Source organism: Nicotiana sylvestris, chromosome 3 (assembly GCF_000393655.2).
Source record: "Nicotiana sylvestris chromosome 3, ASM39365v2, whole genome shotgun sequence".
NCBI classification, from domain to species: domain Eukaryota; kingdom Viridiplantae; phylum Streptophyta; class Magnoliopsida; order Solanales; family Solanaceae; genus Nicotiana; species Nicotiana sylvestris.
In genome coordinates this window covers 176,245,446-176,271,367 of record NC_091059.1, presented here as the reverse complement: position 1 = coordinate 176,271,367, position 25,922 = coordinate 176,245,446, and the positions used below count along the sequence as shown (strand labels likewise).

Here is a 25,922-nt window from a genome sequence, read left to right as displayed (position 1 = left end):
TGGAAGTGGAATGACAGTCTAGGTCACAAAACAAAACCAGAATCAGGGTTTTCGTACAAGTTAGCAAAAAGCGTGCTTTCATATGTAATGACCAATAACCTATGTTAAGCATATCTGCAAATATATAGATTAGCACTTTAAAAATATTATATATATCAATTAGGAAGATCCATTGCAGGTGCACCATGTCAAATTATTGATATCCATTCTAAGCAAGACTCCTAAATTGATAAAATCCCATACATTCAAGAATCACAGAGAATGACATTTCATCAGTAATGTTTTTTACCACTTTTACCTTGTATCTTAAATGAACTTTTGACTTTCAGTTTTCTTAATGAATATGACACTAACATTGCAAGTGGACCTCAGAAAAGGATAAACGCCATCATTGATATACCTTCTGACGTTGCAAAGCCTTTAGAGGGGATAAAGCCCACTTGTATAAAGGATCATGGATAAAGACCTGCAGCAAAGGTCTGTAAGTATGACTGACGGACACAGTTTAAACTCCTAATGTGGTAGGCATAGGCATCTGAAATGCGGTACCTCGATAATGGTAAGCAGTGCTTCTTTGTTTGTCCGCATAACAGACAGGGTTTCCTCACAGCATCTTCTAAAAACCCCTTCCACCCCAGTTACGCCCATGCCATCAATAATGTCCCTACTCAGCCTGAAGGGTACCTGCAATAGATCATTATGGATGACCATTGAGATACAGGCTGAAGAAATTTAAACAATGACATGATCTTATAAAAACAAAAGAGTGACATAGGATATGTGAGAGTATGAGTGAAAAGATTAGGAATGCAAGAAGACAAGTGACTTCAACCTAAGTTCTTTTGTAGATACCCTATATAGCGTATATAAAAAATCCATCCAATGTGGGCCACTAATACATATTTACACATCTGATTAACTTTTCTTTATGAATATGACCAACTTTAATATAACTAATCTAACAGAACAGAAGTACTCAAGGTTGAAATAAACAAACCCTTTCGGGAGTTTTCAGCATAAGGCCCTGCTCAAATGCAACCCCAAGATCTATGTGAACAACTTCTGCAGTGGCTTGATCTACAAGGATATTCATGGAATGCCGATCTCCTAGTCCAACAATATATCCGACCTGAATGTAAAAGAAGTATGAACATTCAAAACTACTAGATAAATCAAGATCTTGACATTAAATATCTAGCAAGAACTTAAGCTCAAACACAGTTCTCTAATTTCTGTTTATGATTACACAATTTCTTTTCTGGTTTACTAGGAAATATTTGAAGAGAGGGAACTGTTTCGGGAAGTTGCTAAATCACTGGAAGAAGTACCATTGAACTTGCGGCCACGCTTCTGGTATAAGCAAGCCTCTTTTGAAACCAGTCAGCTGGATGAAAAAATCTCTCCAAGAAAAAGTGATGCATGACAGGCCTGCAGCGAAGAAAATTAGATAGCTCAAACAACTTGAGCTCAAGGTCTTATGGAAGGTGAGTAATACCTGACGTTTTTTTTTTTGATGAAGTAATATGTTTCATTAAGAAGGCATCAAGAAGATGCAAAGTTACAAGAGGCATATGAGCTAAATAAACAAAAAATTACAGGAGAACATTGTTTACCCCAAAACAAAGTCTCAATCTAGGACAACAGAGCTAATAAAGTCCAAAAGGTGTCCTGTACTATTTACGGGGGACAACTTTGTCCAGAAAAAAAGGTTGAGCTGGCATTTAGATTTGAGTAAGTGGTTCGAGGTTGAGGTGTCATCAAAGCATCTACTATTCCTCTCGTTCCATAAACACCAAAAAATAGTTGCAGGGATCATAAGCCAGATCTTCTTGATGACCTTATCAACCTCCCAAAGACTTCAGCTCATATGTGCCTCTCTCAGGGTCTGTGGCATTACCCAGCTTAGACCAAAAATACAAAAGAACATGTTCCATTGGTCTGTGGCTACTAGCAGTGTAGAAGTAGGTGACTAACTGTTTCCTAGTGTCTCCTGCAAAGGTAACATCTGTTGACCAGCTGAAATCCCCTTCTGCATAGGTTATCTTGCGTTAAGCAGGCTTCGTGAAGGGCAATCCAGTTGAAGCATGTCACCTTCACAGGTAACTTTGTTCTCCATATCAGTTTCCAAGGCCATGAATGCAATACCTGATTCTGATTGTTAAGTTGCATGTAGCAATCTTTAACAGTATAAAGACCTTTACATCCCCATCTCATACTGTCTGGAGCATTCTCATGAATGTTGTAGGCCTCTAATCTTGCTAGCATTTCCATCAAATCTTCTATCTCCCAATCTTGAACAGATCTTCTGAGTTGCACATTCCAATTATCATTTGCTCTGTTATGAGCAATAGAAGAATTCTTGTCCAAGGCAATGTTGAATAAGCTAGGATAGTCCTCCATGAGAGGAGTGTTGTTTAGCCATTTATCTTTCCAAAACTTAATATGACATCCACTGCTTGGTTCGAGGTTGAGGTGTCATCAAAGCATCTACTATTCCTCTCGTTCCATAAACACCAAAAAATAGTTGCAGGGATCATAAGCCAGATCTTCTTGATAACCTTATCAACCTCCCAAAGACTTCAGCTCATATGTGCCTCTCTCAGGGTCTGTGGCATTACCCAGCTTAGACCAAAAATACAAAAGAACATGTTCCATTGGTCTGTGGCTACTAGCAGTGTAGAAGTAGGTGACTAACTGTTTCCTAGTGTCTCCTGCAAAGGTAACATCTGTTGACCAGCTGAAATCCCCTTCTGCATAGGTTATCTTGCGTTAAGCAGGCTTCGTGAAGGGCAATCCAGTTGAAGCATGTCACCTTCACAGGTAACTTTGTTCTCCATATCAGTTTCCAAGGCCATGAATGCAATACCTGATTCTGATTGTTAAGTTGCATGTAGCAATCTTTAACAGTATAAAGACCTTTACATCCCCATCTCATACTGTCTGGAGCATTCTCATGAATGTTGTAGGCCTCTAATCTTGCTAGCATTTCCATCAAATCTTCTATCTCCCAATCTTGAACAGATCTTCTGAGTTGCACATTCCAATTATCATTTGCTCTGTTATGAGCAATAGAAGAATTCTTGTCCAAGGCAATGTTGAATAAGCTAGGATAGTCCTCCGTGAGAGGACTGCTGTTTAGCCATTTATCTTTCCAAAACTTAATATGACATCCACTGCTTGGTTCGAGGTTGAGGTGTCATCAAAGCATCTACTATTCCTCTCGTTCCATAAACACCAAAAAATAGTTGCAGGGATCATAAGCCAGATCTTCTTGATAACCTTATCAACCTCCCAAAGACTTCAGCTCATATGTGCCTCTCTCAGGGTCTGTGGCATTACCCAGCTTAGACCAAAAATACAAAAGAACATGTTCCATTGGTCTGTGGCTACTAGCAGTGTAGAAGTAGGTGACTAACTGTTTCCTAGTGTCTCCTGCAAAGGTAACATCTGTTGACCAGCTGAAATCCCCTTCTGCATAGGTTATCTTGCGTTAAGCAGGCTTCGTGAAGGGCAATCCAGTTGAAGCATGTCACCTTCACAGGTAACTTTGTTCTCCATATCAGTTTCCAAGGCCATGAATGCAATACCTGATTCTGATTGTTAAGTTGCATGTAGCAATCTTTAACAGTATAAAGACCTTTACATCCCCATCTCATACTGTCTGGAGCATTCTCATGAATGTTGTAGGCCTCTAATCTTGCTAGCATTTCCATCAAATCTTCTATCTCCCAATCTTGAACAGATCTTCTGAGTTGCACATTCCAATTATCATTTGCTCTGTTATGAGCAATAGAAGAATTCTTGTCCAAGGCAATGTTGAATAAGCTAGGATAGTCCTCCATGAGAGGAGTGTTGTTTAGCCATTTATCTTTCCAAAACTTAATATGACATCCACTGCTTGGTTCGAGGTTGAGGTGTCATCAAAGCATCTACTATTCCTCTCGTTCCATAAACACCAAAAAATAGTTGCAGGGATCATAAGCCAGATTTTCTTGATAACCTTATCAACCTCCCAAAGACTTCAGCTCATATGTGCCTCTCTCAGGGTCTGTGGCATTACCCAGCTTAGACCAAAAATACAAAAGAACATGTTCCATTGGTCTGTGGCTACTAGCAGTGTAGAAGTAGGTGACTAACTGTTTCCTAGTGTCTCCTGCAAAGGTAACATCTGTTGACCAGCTGAAATCCCCTTCTGCATAGGTTATCTTGCGTTAAGCAGGCTTCGTGAAGGGCAATCCAGTTGAAGCATATCACCTTCACAGGTAACTTTGTTCTCCATATCAGTTTCCAAGGCCATGAATGCAATACCTGATTCTGATTGTTAAGTTGCATGTAGCAATCTTTAACAGTATAAAGACCTTTACATCCCCATCTCATACTGTCTGGAGCATTCTCATGAATGTTGTAGGCCTCTAATCTTGCTAGCATTTCCATCAAATCTTCTATCTCCCAATCTTGAACAGATCTTCTGAGTTGCACATTCCAATTATCATTTGCTCTGTTATGAGCAATAGAAGAATTCTTGTCCAAGGCAATGTTGAATAAGCTAGGATAGTCCTCCATGAGAGGAGTATTGTTTAGCCATTTATCTTTCCAAAACTTAATATGACATCCACTGCTTGGTTCGAGGTTGAGGTGTCATCAAAGCATCTACTATTCCTCTCGTTCCATAAACACCAAAAAATAGTTGCAGGGATCATAAGCCAGATCTTCTTGATGACCTTATCAGCCTCCCAAAGACTTCAGCTCATATGTGCCTCTCTCAGGGTCTGTGGCATTACCCAACTTAGACCAAAAATACAAAAGAACATGTTCCATTGGTCTGTGGCTACTAGCAGTGTAGAAGTAGGTGACTAACTGTTTCCTAGTGTCTCCTGCAAAGGTAACATCTGTTGACCAGCTGAAATCCCCTTCTGCATAGGTTATCTTGCGTTAAGCAGGCTTCGTGAAGGGCAATCCAGTTGAAGCATGTCACCTTCACAGGTAACTTTGTTCTCCATATCAGTTTCCAAGGCCATGAATGCAATACCTGATTCTGATTGTTAAATTGCATGTAGCAATCTTTAACAGTATAAAGACCTTTACATCCCCATCTCATACTGTCTGGAGCATTCTCATGAATGTTGTAGGCCTCTAATCTTGCTAGCATTTCCATCAAATCTTCTATCTCCCAATCTTGAACAGATCTTCTGAGTTGCACATTCCAATTATCATTTGCTCTGTTATGAGCAATAGAAGAATTCTTGTCCAAGGCAATGTTGAATAAGCTAGGATAGTCCTCCATGAGAGAAGTGTTGTTTAGCCATTTATCTTTCCAAAACTTAATATGACATCCACTGCTTGGTTTGAAATGAATATTCTGAAAAAATTCATTCTCCAGTTTGCTAATATGCTTCCAGGGCCCTACTCCATGGGATGCACTGATAGTTTTGGTGCTCCAATTGTCTTTAATCCCATGTTTTGCATTGATCACCTCTTTCCATAGACTTGATTCACATGTGCCATATCTCCAGAGCCATTTCATTAGCAAACCTTTATTGTGCTTGTCTAGATTTCTGACCCCCAATCCACCTTTGCATTTAGGTTGCAATACCTTATCCCATTTAATCAAATGATACTTGTGAGAACTGTTGTTTCTTTCCCATCGAAAGTCCCTCCTGATCTTGTCCGGCCTTTTAAGTACTTTTTTAGGGATGGGAAACATCGACATGACATAGGTGGGTATGCTGTCAAGCACACTGCTGATGAGAGTGAGTCTTCCTCCCATAGAGAGGTATTGTTGTTGCCATGAAGCCAGTCTTTTCTCAAAATTCTCCACTGCACCATTCCAAATAGGTTGTAGGCAATGACCCTATACTGCAACCGATGATCCTTGCCAACTCCTCAATGTTGCTCACCCGATTGACTGGATATATAATACTTCTCTGCTTGTTGATGTGAAGTCCTGACAATGCTTCGAATAGCTGGAGTGTAAGATTCAGGTACAAGACTTGGGCTCTATCTGCCTCATAGAAAATCAGTGTGTCATCAGCGTCTAATAAATGTGAGATAGTGACTGAGTTTCCGGTGTTTGTGCCTACACTGAATCCTTGGATCCATTGCATTTCTCTGGCTTTTTCCACCATTTTACTTAAACCCTCCATGGCTAGTATGAATAGGAAGGGGGAAAGAGGATCCCCTTGCCTAATTCCTTTCTGAGGTGAAAAGAAACCAACAAGACCTCTATTGATTAAGACTGAGTACTTGACCATAGAGATACTGTATCTGATCCACTTTAACCATTTGTCTCCAAACTCCATTCTCCTCAAAATAGATAGCAAGTAAGACCAGTTTAATTGATCAAATGCCTTTTCTATATCCAGGTTTACACATAACACCAGGTGTGTCAGTTTTAAGCCTCCAATCCAACACTTCATTAGCTATGAGAGCTGCATCAGTAATCTGTCTGTGTTTAATGAAAGCATTTTAATGAGAAGAAACCAACTTTCCAATAACCTTTTTCAGTCTTTCTGCCAACACCTTGGCCACAATCTTATAAATACTACCAATAAGGCTTATTGGTCTGTAATCCCTAAGCTCAATAGCTCCCTTCTTCTTAGGTATCAAGGCAATGAAAGAGGCATTGCATATCTCTCCATGTAACAATGTTGGTGAAAATGATTTAGTGCTGCCATAATGTCTGGTTTGATGAAATCCCATGACTTCTGAAAGAAGGCCATGGTAAAGCCATCTGAACCTGGGGCTTTATCTGGGGCACATGATTGAATGATAGCATAAACTTCATCTTCCTCAAAACCTTTTTCAAGCAGCTCACTTTCCTCCTCTGATAGTCTGGCAACATCTTCAAAGTTGGAAGATGGTCTCCACTCTTCCTTATCTGTGTATAGAGATTGGTAATAGTTTAATATCTCCCTTTTGATCAATTCTTTATCTTCTGTAATCTCATTGTTTATCTTGAGCGTGTCTATTGAGTTGCATCTCCTATGAGAGTTGGCCAACGCTTGAAAGTATTTAGTGTTCCTGTCCCCTTCTTTTAGCCATAAGCATCTAGATTTGTGCCTCCAAGAAATTTCTTCAGCTTTAGCAATCTCTTCCAACTTCATTCTTAGAGTCAGAAACCTTTGTTTTTCTGCTTGAGTTGGAGCTCTGCTTTCAGTTGCTTTTTCTAAGGCTAAGAGTTCATCAAGAGCCCTGCTTCTCTTAGTGTCTAACATGCCATTAACTTCTTTGTTCCACTTGGAGATGTCCTTCTTCAAGCTCCTCAACTTCTGAATAAGCACAAAGTCTGGGTTGCCACTTATTGTGTAATTTTGCCACCACCCTTTCACCATATCAATGAATCCTTCTCTTTGAAGCCACATGTTTTCAAATTTAAAGTAAGATGTTGTTGAATCCCATTCTCCACTTTCTAGCAATAAAGGTTTGTGATCTGAGATGACTCTTGGGAGTGCTAGTTGCTTGATGGCTCTAAAACTTTCATTCCATTCTGTAGAGACCAAGAACCTGTCAATTCTTGAGGCTTGGAAAATATCCTCCCCTCCTAACCAGGTGTATTGTGCTCCATGTAATGGCAAATCCATTAGCTGCAGGTCCTCAATTGCTTCAGAGAAGCATCTCATAGCTTTGGTCCTTCTATAATAGTTCAATCTATCAGATTCATACATACATACATTGAAATCCCCTCCAACAACCCATTGTTCCTCCCAAATACCTCTGACTGATCCCAATTCCTGCCAAAAATCTTCCCTTTCAGCATTGGAGTGAGGACCATAAACACCTGTAAACCCCCATCTGAAGTCCTCATGGAGGCTCTCAAGAAAGCAAGTATTAGTGAAGCACCCCTAGTGAGAGTCAATACACCTCCACAATCTCTTATCCCATAGAATAAGAATGCCACCCCTAGTGCCACTAGCCTTCAAGTCTGCCCATTCAGCCCACCTATTCCCCCAAATTTGGTAAATCATATTGGTTGGAATATTCTCCATTTTGGTTTCTTGAAGACACAGAATATTAGCTTTCCACTTCCTAACTAGTGATGTGATAGTGCTCCGTTTATCCCTGTCATTGAGGCCCCTAATGTTCCAGCTGAGAATTTTAACTTTCATCTGAAAAGAGCCTTGCCTTGCCTGCCCCTTTCCTTTTTATTCCTTCCCTCATAGTTGATGCCACATATTAAGTTCTGGACCTCAGTTTCCCCTTTTTCCTCCCTTTCCCCTTCTTACTAGTTGAAGAGGGTGATCCCCTTTGTTGTAGTTGAACCTGTCTTTTCTGGTCCATTCTCATGATTAAGTCAAAAATTTCATGCTCAAATCCAGCACCGTTGATCCCGAAAGCCTTGCATACTTTACCCAACACCAATTTGGTCCATTTGGAGGTTTCTACTGTTGTAGGTTGTTGAATTCCTTGCTGGAATCCCTGTAATTCCAGATGTTCATCATCATGCCATGGTAGAGAAAGTGACTCAATGTATGAATCTGTTTCTGAGCGCATTAATGCAGTAGAGGTAGCATCGGACCAACCCAGTTGTTGAGGAAGACCCCTTACATTAGAAAGAAAATTTTCTGATTCATCACCAGCTTCGTCATCAGCTTCTGAGTGTGTCACAGGTGTTGCATGCGTGACTGCTTCAGAGAATGGCACTATGGATTGGGGCTGCTGACAGAAGGTTGAAGAAGAAGAAGGAATAGCAATGCTGGAATTAAGTCGTAGATCCAGTAGAGGCCCTTTAGCACGCCATTCCTGAATGATTGTGGGTTTAGTTGCCTTCATCTTTTGTTGGGCCTTCTTTTTTGGGGCTTTGTAATAATTAAAAGATTGGCCCACCATCTTCTCTTTAATGACTCCTGAGGTGCTTTCTTTATTGGGCCTGCACTGGCTAATATTATTATTAGCCCGTGTATGGAGAAGGGATGGAAGAGGGCCCAAAAGTTTTGAATTAAAGTGACCATTTGACAGCTGTCCCTCCACGTGCTCTGAACTGACTGCAACCCTATCGTTTTCCCCCAAACATATCGCCTTAGTTTTGGCCGCTATTTTTGCATCGGTTGGCCGGAAAGGTTTTGGCGAGGCTGCTACCTCCTTCAGAATTGATATTTCGAAACTCCAGCACTCCACATCGAGCTCTATCTTATCTGGACATTCAATATTACCATTGTTAACACAGATTCTTGCCCAGAGGTAGTGATTCTGGTGCCTCGTATCTTCGTCAATGTCTATGAAGCCACCACACATGTCGCCAATGATTCTAAATGTCTCGAGGTTCCAAGCATTAATGGGAATTCCTAAAGCCTTAATCCATTTTTTACCAGATCTCTGCGAGGCTAACTCAGTGCCCGCCACCGGCGACCACCACTCCAATGAAAGGCGTCGACCGTTCCAGAACCAATCTCCAGCATGGACTATCACTGCTTCTTTTTTTTATGGAAATTCAAAGAGAAATTGATTGTGGGACATTGGAGTTACTTTCAGACCCTCGCAAACCTTCCACCTATTCAGAAACCATTTTTGTATCACCTCATGGTTGGGGCTGTAGTTGAAGGGATCGTTGAAAGTGCCGACTAAGCACCTTGAGAGAAAATAGCGATTCCCGTCATCTGCGCGTGGGTTAACTGCTTTGACAGTGTTAACCATCCTTGCTGGAAGCTTCGTCACCGGCGACCGAGAAATTTTTGTTGTTTCTGCATAGGATTGAAGAGTAGGAGGAAGTCTAGATCTGCTTGTACTTTGTTTCCCCAGAAAGTGTAAAATTTTGTTTGCTATATCTTCCCATCCCAAGTTGTAATCTGCTTCAGGAATAATCACTGCCTTCTTCCTGCTCCCCAACCATGCTTCAATACGTATGAATCTACCACAGCTATTGAAATTTACAAAGGCTTTGTAATAGTATGACTGTGAACTCCACCCCCAACGTCTGTAGTAATTCCCCTCCCTTTCGGTTGCTTGTCTGAGTGCTGTGCAAACTCGCCTGAGACTTTCCTCATCTATGTTAATTTGACACGAAAATCTTCTTCCCCTTTCAACTATAGTAAACCACCCCTCGCCATCGGTGATCTCAAAAGATTTCTCACCTGAAATAAAAAATATCTTGGCTTCCATGGTAAAGAAAGTTAGAGGAGAGTAACGGAGTACAGAGATGCCGGCAAGACATGTTTCAAAAGGAGAGAGAAAAAAGCTGGGCACGTTTCCCAAGTCAGAGCCATTTTTGAATTGCTTATGCTGTGAGTAATACCTGAAGTTATCACAGACTTCCTGGAAGGCCTTCCGCTTGTTACTTTCCTACACAAAAAAAAGTGAACATTATTGAAATAAGTCATATACAAGACTCCCAACTAGATATGGTGTTCGAGTTTCAATGTGCTAATTGATGCACTTTGAGCTTCAATTTTAAATTATAATAAAAGATGTCACACGTTTATGCCATGTCCTTCTACTGTTCAACACATACAGCCACCTATAGATATGGTGTTTGAGCTTCACTGAACATAATAACTAAAGCCAGCATGACTGACCAACACCTCCCCCCAACAATAAAAGAAAGAAAAAGAACAGAGTTACGCCTATGGAACTAAAAGCAAATCTATCGGTATGACTAACTTGAAACTAAGAATTACAATCCAACTGTATGCAGCTTCACATAATCTTTATATCTCATTTTATGTCATGCATTCTGCATTCTCAAACGAGTTTCAATTGCTTGCACTATTTGTTAGAATTTACGCATTGGTTGAGGCCTGAGGGAATGAGCTGGTGTCTATGATCCTCGGCAATCCTAACATTTCTGCTCTGGCTTTTGGAGTTAATTTAAACCCAAGGTCCAGCTTTTCACATGGTATCAAAACCAGACCCATTCCTATTCTTGATTTACGCAATGTTAGACCCTACATTCTATAGTTCACACTCCAAATGTCCATGTCCAATGCAAAGAGTTAAACTGTCACACATTGGTTGAGGGAATAGACTGTTACCTCCACATATAGTGTTCCGCAATACTCACCTCATTAGCTAACTTTTGGAGTTGAGTTAACCTCAAAGTCCATTTTTAATACTATTCAAAGTCATGGCTCTAAGGTCATATAAAGTTTCTCGTCCATTTACTATCTCCGATTTAGATATTCCTACATGTCAAAAGAGATTGCGGGAGGAAGCTGCTATAACATGCAAAAGGTTGAGGGATTTCCTCGAAAGCCCCTCCAAGCATGAACATATACTTGAGGTAAGCTTGCCCAAAAAGTAAGCAAATTGTTCCTGTTTAACCTCAATGATGTTTCTCTGGTTACAAACAAACATATCGTGGATGAAACGGAAAAGATTTAAGTGGGATACACTGAGAGAGGATACAACAACTATGTCTCACTCAGAACTAGTTGGAGTTGATTACATGAATCTGTGTATTTATTGGACTAAATTTGAGCCTCTTTCGTTACATTACTCAGTAACAGGAATTCTCTAAAACTATGGATTCTGTAAATCTCTCACCAATCCCTACATTATTGAATAGTCTCCAACCAAACTTATGAGACTCCAGTAAACATCCGGATCTAGTTAATGTGTCCCAACGACGACTAATCCTAATCCGAATAGCTGGTATCGAACAATACTGATACTTCACCCCTAATGTGTTTTATTTTTCGCTAAGTCCACATAAGGTCTAAGAAATTGTAAATCATTTGAGATACTTCTCTACGCGAATTTCTATCAACCTCAACCTTTTTCTCGACACCTTTAGCCATCATGGTATCACATCTATGAATCTGCTTGCACCTTCTGTCGCACGTTACATTTTGTAGTCTTATCTAATATTATATGACCACAATTTCATTTAAACATCTACATTTTGTCATACTCATGCTGTGAATACTTATAGGACCAACATTCACTCTCATATAGTGTTTCTGGTCTCACAATTGTTTTCAAGAATTTGCCTTTCACTCTGGTACGTATCCCGACACTTCCATGAAACTTAGTCTTCATCCATCATTATTTTCTTAAAATACCGAGCCTAAATATTTGAGTCGTCTAATCTCACCTCAACATCATTTTTCTTATGTTGGATGAACCTGCAGTGCATATATTCCATCTCACTTCGACATGTCCTAAAAGCCTTATTATCAAGAGTTCTTCACTTTAGTTTATTTTCTCACCAATTCCATCAATTAACAAAATATCATCTAGGAATACCATACACCATAAAACCTCACCTTGTATTCTATTGATTAACCCAATGCATGACTAGAGTAACAAGTACGTGCTCAAAGTAGATCTCTAATGTTAAAAGAACCACAGTTAACATATGCTTTCTATCCTGCTCGGATTTAAGGAGATATGTAAATTCGTCCTCTTGATTTGAGTTGAGCCATTGTTCGAATAGCCTCTCTATACCGATTGATCTCTATCTCCTACCAAGACTTGTGGGCTATTGTCCATAACAAAACTAAACTTCTTTTTATAAGGTAAATAATTTTATTAATAATTGGGGGAAACCCCACATACAAGCCGTATACCTAAAAGAAGAGAACCTACACCAAAATATGGTTCTCAACAAAAGAGGCTCAATCCTCTATACAAATAGGGACTTCATGAGAACATTGAAAAGAAACTAGAAACAAAAAACTACTTTATACTTCAGATGCCCTCCTATTTCTTTCATTCCAAATAACCCACATGAATGTTAATGGGGCAACCTGCCATGCCCTAGGACTTCTCTTTCCCCTCGGGTGAACCCAGCTATGCAACGCCTCTTCTACGTTGTGTCCCAAACAAATTAAGCACCACCCTCCACAACCGATTAGCCACTTGACAATGCAATAGAAGATGATTTACGTCTTCACCCGAGCTTTTACACATGAAACCCCAACCAAGATAAGTGATTCTCCCTCTTTCTTAGATTTTCCACTGTTAAAATCACTCCCCTTGCTGCAACCATGCAATGAAACACACCTTTCTCAACACTCTAGGAGTCCAAATAGAGCAATGTGGAAAGATGCATTCCTCCCCTTAGCAACCTCTTATAATATGATTTAAGAGTGAAAATTGCATCCAACCATCTCCATGCGTCTGATATGTAGTTTGGCGTATTCAACCCATACAGCATCTCAACCACATTGTGAAATTCACCATCTCTTAATCTTGTAAGTCCCTCCTGAATCTCAAATCCCAATAAACTATCCTTTCATGAGACTTATAGATTTGTTGAATTGTCATCCCTCTTTGGCTTGATACACTATACAAGTTAGGGGAGGCTTCCCTCAACTCGTTCTCCCTACACCACTTATGCGCTAAAAAACTAACAGTACTTCCATCCCCAACCCTAAAAGAAATATGTCCACTAAAGTCTCCCCGCCCCTTCACGATACTTCTCCACAAGCCACTATGGAACTGTGATGTTTCTGGTCCTCCTTTCAATTATACCATATTTTTTCGCTATCACGCCCCTCCAAAATGCGTTCTCTTCCATCCCAAATATCCATATCCACTTTCCTAACAAAGCTTTGTTAAAAACCTTGAGATCTTCCACTCTGATTCATCCCCATACCTTTCGAGATGTGACAACTCTCTTATTCACTAAATGACTTGTTCCTTCCGCCATGTCCCATAAGAAGTTCCGCTGAAGTCTTCCAAACATCTCGGTCACCTTACCAGGGGACTGTAAGAGTGACAGCAAATAAGTTGGTATGCTAGAAAGTGTGCTTTTGATTAATACTTCTTTCCCCCCTCTCGACGAGTACCTCTTTTGCCATCGCGCTTCCCTTGTTTCGACAAGTATCTCTTTTGCCACACCGCTAACTGCTTCTCTACTCTCTCTGTCAACGGATTGCACACCGCAAGATCTCTGCTCGAAGCACCCAGCGGTAACCCCAAATAGGTAGTAGATTTAAGTTTTTACTCCCCTTGTCTCTCAATCATACATTTTTTCTCCTCTCTAGAATTCCTACCTTTTGGTACATGCTTATGGAGTCTGCTAAAGAGTTCAGTAACCAAAATCCTTACCCACGCCTATTGTTGCAAGAGAAGAGAAACTTGTCAAAACATTTTGCTTAGTAATTCAACTTAGCAGGGCATTAAGGCTCCAAAGCCTCAAAAGACTGTTGAGGCACCAGCTGAATTGCTAGCAATACAGTGAATGTATGTAATGGTTGAGAGATTTACAGCAAGATTTGCAAAGTGGAAAACAAACTAAGCAGATAAGTTGTGGCACTTACCACAGTCATGTGCTGCCGGCATTTCATGAATGTCCAGTCTCCTGCTCCATAGCGTCCATGGGCTCCTCCATCTCTAGTGCTGGTATTTTAATAACAAAAGGTTCAATAAGCAACTCAATCCATGAAATATACGGGTAGAGAACAATGCAGAAGCTAGTTCCACTGACCTGCCTATAAGATATTCACCGAGTGGAAGAGTGCCATTCACCCATTCCAAAACACCCGCACTTGGAGTAAAAGGTACAACCTGTCTCACAAACACAACAATCTAAAATGAGTGGACAGAGGAAGTATATAAAATGAGCTGGAGAATTTGTACAAGGTCATATAACAACTCATTCCTGCCGAACCATGTGGAATGCATTAACAAGCATATGATTAACAAAGTACCATAAGATCGTGAACCAATATTTATACAACTCCTAGGCAAGATAGACTTGAACAATCTACTCAATAACATTAAATCAGGAGGTGATATAGTTAATAGTCATATTAAGCAGTAGGGAAGAATAGTATAGATAGTAATTGAAAGATTATCATTAAGCAAAACAAGTGTAATTAAAGAGTACAGTTTTAAGTTCAACAGAAAAGAATTAAATAATTTGGCACGCGCCCCTTCAAAGAGGAACTTAAGTCAAGGATTTTTGTTTTCCATTATAATTTTTTTTGGAATTGAAGGTGCTTTTACCCTTTTAAGATGTTACCTTGTAAGTGCGAATTCTCAGCCTTCTTTTCCAAGTGTCCCGATGGTTCTGTAAGAAAGTATTTACTAAGCCAAAGAACTGTTCCATCACCTGTGTATTAAATTCAAAATGTATATCAATACTCACGAGAAAAGAAAACCTATAGCAGGGAATTTGCAATCCATGACATACCATTTCTTGAGCTCAATGCACACAACACAAATTACAAGTGGAAAGGGAAGGCATCCACAGACATGAAATAAACAAGAGGCCAACCATGGATTTTACCAGCACCTTAAGGCTCTTACTTATGGCTGGGATCAAACAAGGTAAAAGTACACCAAGAAATCAGGGAAGAACGGGCAATCACTGATAACAACGGAATTAATGCTTCTACAATAACCAGCAGAAATAATGGATTATAAGCCTTAAACATTGATGCTAGTCCATGCTTCCAAATTTGACAGATATGTAAAGAAAAGAACTAACTCTGTGGTATCTGACACTCCCCTCAATCTTCCATGATTCTCATAAAGCATGCTAGTAAAAAAATTGTCATGTATTTGTGCTGAATTTCAGTGTGCCAAATATAGCGGATGTAAAAGAAAGAGTTTAAGCACGTACAGCATCTTGTCTCAGGTCATCATTGCCAGATTTTGCAAGTTGTCGGTATTTATTGCCATCGGAGCCGAAACATTCAACAACTTTTGGCGCATTTATACCATTCATCACACTGTAGAACACAATAGTTAAAACACAGGAGAACTATGACAACTGTATTTGAACAGCCTGTTGTATTGAACTACATCTAGAGCACTTAAACCATTTGTGAGAAAGCACGGGAGAAATTATATTATTGATATTAGTTTTTCAATATAATACAAGAAGTCCTATTTATAGCTATACTCTACAAAGTACATATTACTCCTATTCCAATGTGGGACTAGACTTACTTATATACATAACTATCTAACTCCATTTATTGCACTCCGAAGCACAACAGTTTAAGTCACAGGAAAACCATAAGAAACTGCTACAGAGTGGCATGTATACTTTGTTACTTACGTGACAGAATCTGCTAATCCTTTAAAGTGCGGAAAGGAGCCTTCAGTGTATTGACAACTCGGGTCAATTGCTATATTGGCTGTTACCACAGGAACCTGAAGACACATTATACCAAGAGGTGTTAGCTGTATCAATCGACTCCAACAAGAGAACTAAATTCAGAAGATTCTATAGCAAACATGAGCCCCCCCCCCCCACACACACACACACCACACACACAAAAAAAAAAAAACCAAAAAAAAAGAACCTCATAAGAGAAAATCTGCTCTTATATTCCAATCCCTCACTTTTTTACTGATAAAAGCATCAAGCCAGCCTACATGCAGAAGTGAGTTGCAACAAGTACAGGTTGAAAAAGCCTAGGACAATTATCATCCAAGACTGCTTGTCACTCAGGGTGCAGACCCAGACAGCGGACGCCGAGAACAGTAATGTAGACTTGAATTACAGTTTGAAAGAAATAACTATTGAACTTACAAGTTCAAGATCTCGGATGCTGCGAATTTCCCTCGGAAGATTAACCTTTTTGTTAGTATCCTGCTCAAAAATTCTAGTTGTTAGTTGTGAAATAGCAAAAGATGCTGCAGTTCCACTTACAATAAAACAAGCCTTACCGCCACCCCCATCCAACGAGAAAAAGAAAGAAATGAAAAAAGAAGAATGGAACATAAAGCAGATAAATATCAATATAACAAGAAGATGAAGACATCTGCTTACCTCCCTTTTTGTTTCTAATTCAGCTAGTTTAATGTAGATCTCAACCATTTGCTTCATCTGTTTACCAAAGAGATAACCACTTTATGGTGCACAAAATATAAAATACACAAAGAAAACTTGCTGAATTATAATCGAAAATCTAACCAGAATGCTGATGAGTCAGTACCTGTCTGATGACAGCTCCATGATACGAAGATAACTCCTTCAACAGATTTTCTGCAGCGGCTTTTTTATCCATGTCAACCACAAAAGAACTTCTGCTACGTTGTTTGTCTTTGATTCGATCACCATTTGCCAAAGCTAGAAGCTGACACAACCACCAGGAAAATAAAATCCTGATGTAGTAGGTTGATAAACATATTCATGAAATACTAGAAAGGAGTGCATCCTTCAAGTTAAGATATTTTAAATATCTTTCTGATGCGAACTGCCACTAAAATTTAGAAGAAAGAAAAGTTTGAAACAATATGGAACATTCAACTTCACATATCGTGCCCTAATTACCTGAAATATCGTATGATATGGATGGTCAATGGCCATTCTTTTGATGAGAGAAACCAAAGCAAACTGCATAACGCAAAATTCATATTCAGTCACCTAGAAACCTCTTTTTTTATGAAAAAAAAGTATCAACTCAACCAACAGATAAAAGCAAATCAAAGTGAAACAGCAAAAAGCACAAGCACAGAGTCTCAGGTTATACCTGGAAGTTTTGAGCTCCCTGACTTTCTTTTGTGCTTCCCATCCTTGAAGCAATTTGGTAAACTAGTGGAATAAACTTGTAAGATTGAACCTGAAAGTAAATGATACATTGTATCCTGAATAATTTACAGTCTAGAGCTAATATAAAATACGCAAATACAAAACAGATTATTTTTGAAGATACAGCCTTGTAAAGCTTCCGATGTCAACTTATAACAATGATCGAAGTATACCTCACTTATTGTGCCGAGCATGCTATCCACAACAATTGGTCTAAATGAGAGACCAAACCACAGTGAAATAAGTCGAAATACCTGTAAAAAGGGTAGCTCTAAAAATTTAAATAAAGCCAGAGACAGCTTAATGAAATTTCTAATGACCGCATACAGTGTTGGTTTGCCGAAAAAATCTTGAAACATTTCTACTTTCCCCATTAAAAGGCAGTAAAACAGAAGCATTTCATCCATTAAAATAAATCTTGACAAACTATATAATTAAAAAATCAACGATTAGACTCATCTATAATCATTGTTTCAGCTGATTTAGAACAAAATAACTTCAAATCTTCTCCTCCCCCTTCCCACCCAAAAAAAAAAGGATCCAGGACTTGGTCTCAGCAGAAAAACCCATAAAATCAGAAAGCAGCAAGCAATACATACCACCCTGACATCATATTTATCTCCTATTACTAAACAGCGTTTATATTCATCAAGCGCCGTGCTCAGAAAGTTGTCCCTGTCTTCCTGAACAGCCAAGATAAGAAAAGAAAGCAAATCATGACAGTTAACAAACGCATAATCAGCTTCAGGTAATGTGCAACAGTTTGCACAGGAAATAATTGCAAGTGTTAAAATTACTCCTCCTGAACTTTAAAAGAGGAGAAGGAACAGTTCAATAACTTTTAACAACAGTGAAGACTAGGACAAAGGTTTATCAGTGTAACAAAAATTAAGGAGAATTATAAAAGCTACTTTAATTTGAATTGTCTTTTCAAAGTACTTCATTTGACAGAATAAAACGATAATATTTTAATAGTAATTTCCCGCCATATAACCTACAAGATCATTTATACAGCTCTTATGTACCTTAACATTATTAGCAAATTCAAAATTGTTAAAAGTTGCCAATGGGAAATTAAGACTAAACATATTTAAAGCTGCAATGCTACACGTGAATCAATGAGAAAAAACATCTGGAATACAGTAGAAACCACCTTAAAATTAGTTTTTTTAAAATAAAGAAGATAAAAGGGTTCTCCCTGAAGCAGTGCTAAAGAGAGTAATTATCATGCCACCTGCAATTTTTCAGCCTCTTCTTTATCCATTGCCAGCTGCTTCTGCAACTCTTGTATTTTTGCTGATAAGTCGGTCTTTTCTCCCTAGTATTAGAGAAATATCACATTTAAATAGGTGCAAATTCAGAATCATCCTATCTCTATAACACCAAAAAGAAAGGATGACCATCATCAAGCTTACCTTTGTTGAACTTCTTAATCGTTTAACTAATGCTTCCAGCTCCCTTGTCTGAAAAATAAAAAATTTACATAAATAACCATGGGATTATTGATTTGCCACCATCGTTTCATGACTTCCTATTACTCTTTGGTTTATTTCAGTTCCATAGCATACCTTGTGCTTTCTTAACCGCATTGCTGCCTGCCATTCACTGGAATTAAGTCGTTCTTCATAACTACGAAACAGAGCATCCGCATAGTGCGCAAGATGGAAATGCAGTTGACTTCGTTTTATGGCGGAAACCTTTCCTCGTGCCATGCAATCCTCAGCTAGAACGACTGCATGCTTCAAGTATTTCTCTAGTATAGTTCTTGAGCTGCATAACCATACTACAGAGTGAGAAAGCGGCAATCATTTTTTTGTACAGAAGGTGAAATGCAGTATCACCCTTTAAATCTATTATTGTCTGTTATCTATTTTCGAATGATGCTTGCATTAGGTTCAGTGTTCGTCAGGAGCCTTTGTTTTGTTTGACTACAGATTTGTATGTCAAGTTCCTTCCCCCCCCCCCCCCGCCCCGTTGGAGCCATTCTGAATATGGACGTCTCTATTGGGGATGGGCTGATGTACTAGGCTATGACAGAAATCGGTAACAGTAAAACAAGAAGAAATTGGATATAGCTGGGCAGGAATCAATCCCTAAATGTACTAGTCAATTGGTGGGACATTCAAAGAGCTTGTTGAAGAGAAAGAAACAATAAAAAGTGAAACATACTGGCCTTAAAGGGAAACATAAGATCAAGAAGCTGAAGAGACTAGGGCAAGTGGGGAGAGAGAGCGCCAGATAAGAAGTCAAAATATATATCACAATTAAACAGATGAAAAACATCAGACTTATATGGAAACTTAGTTCCGTTGTTGGAATACTACTGACTTGCTTGATCGTGTTTCAGCGAGCCACTTCCCAATTAACCGGAAAACATCAGATGCGTTTTCATTCGTCTGGTGGTTTAGTGAAATATACTTTGCAAGATTGATTGCCATCTGATGTTGGCCTTGAGCACGCAGAAGCTTAGCTTCTTCAAGCTGCAGCACATGAAAAGAACCATACTAGTACCAGTATAATAGAAAGTGGTGAACCAGTAAGCAGAGTTTAGCATCGATTTTTAAAGTGAACGAAGAGTAAGAACTTGCAGCGGAAGAAATATCTGAAGATCTCAAAGTAAACCCGAGCAAAAAGAACTACTTGAGACCTTTCATAACATGGACTATACAGAAAGTATACCTCATTTTGTCAGTTAACTCATCAAATATCAGAAGCCAGAAACATGTGGAAACATGTAAAACTTCAGAAAACTCATAATCAAATGTATTAGCACTTTCTTAAAATGTTATACCAATATAACTTCAGCATGGGTTATAAATCCCTTTTTATTTATTTTTTGCTGTTAGTTGACAAGAACAGGTAATCAGGTCAAACATCTTCTAAAGTCTCATTTATGATTCTTTGTTGAATCATTTGTATCACATTATCGAAAATCTCAAATTCTTAGAAAGTGGATTTTGTCTTAGCTTATGGTTTCCTGAGAAACATCAATGGAACATATGAGAACTAAATTGCACAGCTGCCCACTTGCATATATTCTTCATGGAATAAAAAACCATGTTCATACCCTTCCAAGTTACTCGATACTAGAGCACAAAGAATAATCAAATCGGACAAGCAGTCGCATTGCATCAAACATTAATTTATTAAAGAACATGTTCATACTCGTCCAAGCCAGTAAAGGTTGGAATGTTCTCCCATTTCTGCACAGAGAAACTTGAATTCATGCAAAGCTGAAGCAGCCTGAGAAAACCTAGCCACCTACACAAAGAAGATATTTAGCAAAAATTATAGTGATCATTTCTACAGGGAGTACCCATTATACCAGAATCACCTTGCGGAGAGTAGCTGCAGATTCAAGCAGATGTTGTACAGTATAATCCTGGCAATTTAAAATATGAAGCAAAACTCTTCTAAATGCCACAAATGGTTCCAGCAAATTCATATGTAACTGTGCTTGCTTCAAAGTCCGCTTCCAGTCCATGTCTAGCCATGATAACTGCATTGGCCAATTCCAAGTCAAAAGGCACAGTATTCAGTACGTTACTAACCAGGTCCATGATAAGCATCACGAATAATATACATGCAAAATGCTTCTTATTCTGATGCCATCAGAGGCAAAATGGGTATCAGAACTATTCAATTATCTACGGGAAAGGATAATTAAGACTATCACATGCCATATATGTAGAACGATACAATGTTATATTTTTAATATTTCGCTAGTTGACAAAACTAGCAAGGGTGTCAATTGTCAACCAATAGCTTGAACTTTAGAGAAGCACTATAGAAGTAAGAGTTTTAGGATAAGTAGAAGTAAGATTGAATATGTACTGCAAGCTTAGTCAGTATGAGAAGAATGAAGTTGAGGTGGTATCCAACGGGATTGTGGTGCCTAAATGCAAATGATTTACATATGTAGGCTCGAAGTTTCAGGAGAATGGTATGACGAACAAGATGTTATGCATAAGATCAAAATAGGATGGTTGAAATGGAGAAGTGCTACCGAAAGTGTTATGTGATACAAGGACACCTATACAAGTGAAAGGTAAGTTCTATAGAACCGTTCTGAGACAAATATAACATTGTCCAGAACTTGAAGATGAAATGTTTGGCCCTTTTCTACTTTTGGAGTAAACAAGAGTATATGGAAGATCATGAGTCTTTTGTTGATGTCATAGAATCCTTGTAACAGATTAATAACTAAGAGACTCCTATACTCTTCCCTGTAATTATGTACTTATCTTTGATGATTTTAATATATATGCAAAAATTGTTACCTTCTAAAAAAAGGTCTATAATAGTTATAAAACCAACAATGTTGTGAGTGTCTCTAAGAAGGACATGCTAAGATAAATGTGCGGTCCTACAAGATTAGAAATGATCATGTTCAATAGAAGGTGCAATTAGAACACATCGAGGATAAAATAGGAGGTTTCTTGTAATGGTCTGGTCATGTCCTGCATTGACCTCCAGATGCACTGGTCTCTAAATGCGAAACCATGGTGAGCGGAGATGTTTAAAGGAAAGTAGAAAACGACCTTCAATCTCTTGGAATTCATACAAGCCTAGCGAAAATAAGCACAATAAAAAGAAAAAGATCTATATAGGGGATACCATTAATTGGACTATGTTTTAGACAGGTTAATACATTTACTTCACATCTTATGTTTTCAAGAGTCCTTTAATCCTATTTGAGAATTACATGCCAATAGAGAATACAAAGAATTAGGACTACTTTATTATTATTATTATTATTATTATTATTATTATTATTATTATTATTATTATTATTATTATTATTATTATTATTAATACTATTGCTACTACTACTATAAACATCATTATTATTATTCAAGTAAGGGGCAATGGTTATTATCATTATTATTATTATTATTATTATTATTATTATTATTATTATTATTATTATTATTATTATTATTATCATTATTACTTGGTATACTATGGATCTAAGATGAGCTTAAATAGAGTAGCATAGTAAGTGAGATTTCACACTGCCTATCCAACTTGCTTGGGATTGAAGAGTAATTATTGTTTTTGTTATCATAGAGAAACAAAAACTGTATAATACCTGAGTAATTGATGGAAGTACAGGTTTAGATGAGACCTTTGGCATCTTCAAAGAATCCAGCATTGTGCAAGATGAAGTCCAACGTGAATCCCAAGTCATCCCGAGGTGATAAAGTATCTGCATAAGAATGGATAAACTTGCAAAGGATCTGTAGTTCTGTACTAATATATGTAATTGTTCTTCTTTTCATGGATAAGTTGCTTAGTGAAAGGGAACCTTAAGCACAATGTAAAAAAAAAAAAAAAAAAAAAAAAAAAAAAGGGCAACCCGGTGCACTAAACTCCCGTTATGCGCAGGGTCCGGGGAAGGACCAGACCACAAGGACACAATGTAATACATGCAAATGAAAAAACACAAATTGCCAGCCGAGAGATCAGGATACCTGAAGCTTAACTATAGCTTGATAAATGTATTTGGTGCTCTCCGCACTTGCATGACAGATAGACAGCAAAAGCTCCTAAAGAGATCGAAAAGCAGCTACAAGGTGTAAATGTCCAAACACAACTATGAAAAGGTAACTATGACGTAGGACTTCTATACCTGCTTGGAATCTTTTAATTTTATCTGGAATTCATCAAATCCTCCCTCTTTTAATGCTCTCAAGCAGCTGAATTACAACAGGCACAACACAGTGAGGACAAGGCCAACAGGTAGAGAGCACTATTTACATGTAATATAAGTATTAACTACTGTGAGAGAATGCAGCAGAAATCATACAAGTAACGTGCGCAAGGAAATAATATTATCAAACTAATGTACCATTTATTCGTTGTCATTGTTCCTTGAGCTGAAGGTCTATCGGAAACAGCCTCTCTACCTTTACAAGGTAGGGGTAAGGTCTCCGTACACACTACCCTCCCCAAACCCCATTTGTGGGATTATTACTGGGTTTGTTGTTGTTGTATGTACCATTTAAAGCTTGGCAGATATATCAGTAGATGGATAACCGTTTTTTGAACTTTTATTTCTTATTTTTCCCAGAGATGGGAGTTATGATGGAATTACAAGTTACTACCTATGAGGCAGGAAAAAATTGGTATGAACAAAGCTCAGATGCTCTAAGGAGAACTGACAAAGTATAACATCACACGGATATGATTTTACCAGCAATGTACAAATCCCCAGAGATTTCTTCCAATAAAAAAAAAAATTAACGCTCTAGAAAATATTCATTATTTCAGAATGGAACAGTAAAAAGTCAAGTAACACCACAGAAGTCACGAATCACAGGGTATTGGAGGCTCTGTGATTCTGAATGCCCAGAGCAGGTATCCGTAGAAAGGGTAAACTTCAAGGAATGTTGTACAGAGGACATTCAATTTGACAAAATGAATATGGTATGAAAACCTGGAGGCCCATTTGCTTTTTGCACGAGGGCGGTAGCATGGAAGGTAATCTTAACAGTGTCAACCAGAAGGAAGGAAGCGGACATATGCCAACTGTTGGTCAATGTTCTGGAGTGCTATTTGAAGGAAGCGGACATATGCCAACTGTTGGTCAATGTTCTGGAGTGCTAAAAGAGCACAAATCACCTGTTCCTACACTTTAGATAGATTTTGAAAGGGATACGGATCATTACATGAGAGAAGGGAGGGGATAAAAATTTAGCAACTCATCGTAACTGCACTTTCAGGTGAACTTGAAGAGAGAGAAGCGCTAGGAGCTGAATCCATTTCAGCAGTTTAGTTAGGTCCTGTATTTGTGTATCATTTCTGCGAGGATTAAAAACAGAGGCTTTTTTTCCGGATAAGTTGAACCAGAGGCAATTTACACTGGTTATTTTCTTTGCTGCCGTTGATAAGTTAGCTTTTTAGCTAACTTCTCTTGTGCTTTTATAGAGTTTTATGCCCCATTTGTTGGAATAGATGGACAAATTATGTTTTGAATGGCTCATTTTCAGCTAATGAAGCTTTGGGTGAGCTTAAAGAATGAAAAGAATCAAAATTATGGCAAAAGAAGACCAAGTCCAAGTTAAAAATGGAAGAAAAGCTGAAGTTTGAGCTGAAAACTCTACATAGTCCTGCCTACGCAAGGCTACGAAGGCTACACAAACGAAGAACCTGAAAAGATTGATTTTTGGAGCATTCTGTTTTAGCCTACGCAACGCAGATATCCTACGCATAAGATAAATCTGAAGAGTTCGAAGCTTGCGTAGGCTACGCAGGTAGCCTACACCAATGCAGCAAGCCTACGCAATTGTCCGAAGGGCAATTTTGTCCACTTTTGAGAAAGATATTTTAAGTCATTCTAGGGCATCTGTTGGCAAGGAAGATTGGTGTAGCAGCCTATGGAGCTCTTCTTAGCTAATTTAAAGAAGCTTCATCATTCTCTGCACAATCTTTCTTCCCTCTTTTAGCTACATGTTTAGATTTTCATTTTACTTTGTATTTTCTTTTTCATCTATGTCTAGCTGAGTTTTTTTAAGCTAGGATTGTGAGCCCTAAGTGGGGTATTGGGTGATTAATACAAGTTCCAAATTTGATTAAGCTTTGTATTATCCAATTGCTCTATGCTTTATTGATTGATTTTGTGGTTGCAAACACTAAATCCATGCCTATTTTGCTTGTTCTAACTTGGAAGAGTGGAATTTATCTTAGGTATAAAGCAATTAGCAAGGAATTAGGTGAGTTAATCACTTAATGACATCTAACTAGGAATAGTGTGATTTCTACTTGGGCTAATCAAATTATGTATAATTGAACCTTAGTTGACTTGGAAGAGCAACTTGTGGTAAAAACCTCTTAGTGTCGGAAGACATTATGTTGGTGAAATAGTATATTAGGCCATAATACAAGCTTGGTTAAATAGAACTAAATACTCATATACCCAAAACATAACCCACGCAAAGAGGGAGCAATCCTAATGCCTTTCTTTAATAGTCACAACTAGATCTTTACTTGCGTACTACGTGTCCGATAAAATTCCTAGCCTAGTTTAGTAGTAATTTTAGAAGTAAATTAAGAAGTAATTGAATCACCACTCTTTTGTTTGAAGATTACTTTAAGAATCACCAAGTTTACACGCATTTGGACATTTTAGCACACACCTACTCCTTGCGTGATTCAACCCCAACCTTTATTGGGTTTATTATTGCTAACTACTGTGCTACGCTTCATTTAAAGGCGTACCGTTTCATTTGAGCGCCACATAGTTAATATCAATATTGCCATTTGTATACCTCCGTACAGGGTGTAATCAAGATATAACACTTCATGCACCACAATCAAATGAACAAAACAGACCGCATGAATCAACTAGCTTCAACAGTACCCTGAAAGCGATCCCAAAAAAGCTTTTAAAAAAATCCTAGAAACTTGGTAATAGTTCCTTTTAACATTATGTATTTTCTTGCTATGTCAAAGTTGATAACATGGCAAATACCAATTTAGAACTTCAATAAATGCA

The 25,922-nt window shown here is 38.4% G+C and overlaps 1 protein-coding gene across 6 annotated transcripts in view; it reads right to left on the bottom strand.

Annotated features, from left to right (window-relative positions):
* The window catches only part of LOC104223562 (serine/threonine-protein kinase ATM), a 93,925-nt gene that overhangs the window by 4,247 nt on the left and 63,756 nt on the right, over nucleotides 1–25,922 (bottom strand). For 5 of the 6 annotated variants that reach the window (XM_070171217.1, XM_070171215.1, XM_009775021.2 and 2 more), the window contains 26 exons: nucleotides 23,058–23,124; nucleotides 22,900–22,974; nucleotides 22,518–22,634; nucleotides 20,760–20,924; nucleotides 20,591–20,686; nucleotides 19,754–19,905; nucleotides 18,994–19,195; nucleotides 18,841–18,888; nucleotides 18,660–18,743; nucleotides 18,025–18,108; nucleotides 17,599–17,679; nucleotides 17,367–17,456; nucleotides 17,168–17,230; nucleotides 16,830–16,970; nucleotides 16,664–16,720; nucleotides 16,424–16,483; nucleotides 15,947–16,041; nucleotides 15,506–15,614; nucleotides 14,903–14,992; nucleotides 14,366–14,445; nucleotides 14,199–14,277; nucleotides 10,229–10,275; nucleotides 1,329–1,428; nucleotides 998–1,129; nucleotides 550–684; nucleotides 401–466 (listed from right to left, as the gene is read on the bottom strand). In XM_070171217.1, coding sequence (XP_070027318.1) covers nucleotides 401–466; nucleotides 550–684; nucleotides 998–1,129; nucleotides 1,329–1,428; nucleotides 10,229–10,275; nucleotides 14,199–14,277; nucleotides 14,366–14,445; nucleotides 14,903–14,992; nucleotides 15,506–15,614; nucleotides 15,947–16,041; nucleotides 16,424–16,483; nucleotides 16,664–16,720; nucleotides 16,830–16,970; nucleotides 17,168–17,230; nucleotides 17,367–17,456; nucleotides 17,599–17,679; nucleotides 18,025–18,108; nucleotides 18,660–18,743; nucleotides 18,841–18,888; nucleotides 18,994–19,195; nucleotides 19,754–19,905; nucleotides 20,591–20,686; nucleotides 20,760–20,924; nucleotides 22,518–22,634; nucleotides 22,900–22,974; nucleotides 23,058–23,124 — 2,515 coding nt within the window. The remainder of the gene's footprint in view (nucleotides 1–400; nucleotides 467–549; nucleotides 685–997; nucleotides 1,130–1,328; nucleotides 1,429–10,228; nucleotides 10,276–14,198; nucleotides 14,278–14,365; nucleotides 14,446–14,902; nucleotides 14,993–15,505; nucleotides 15,615–15,946; nucleotides 16,042–16,423; nucleotides 16,484–16,663; nucleotides 16,721–16,829; nucleotides 16,971–17,167; nucleotides 17,231–17,366; nucleotides 17,457–17,598; nucleotides 17,680–18,024; nucleotides 18,109–18,659; nucleotides 18,744–18,840; nucleotides 18,889–18,993; nucleotides 19,196–19,753; nucleotides 19,906–20,590; nucleotides 20,687–20,759; nucleotides 20,925–22,517; nucleotides 22,635–22,899; nucleotides 22,975–23,057; nucleotides 23,125–25,922) is intronic. The other variant, XM_070171218.1, reaches the window with a different exon arrangement.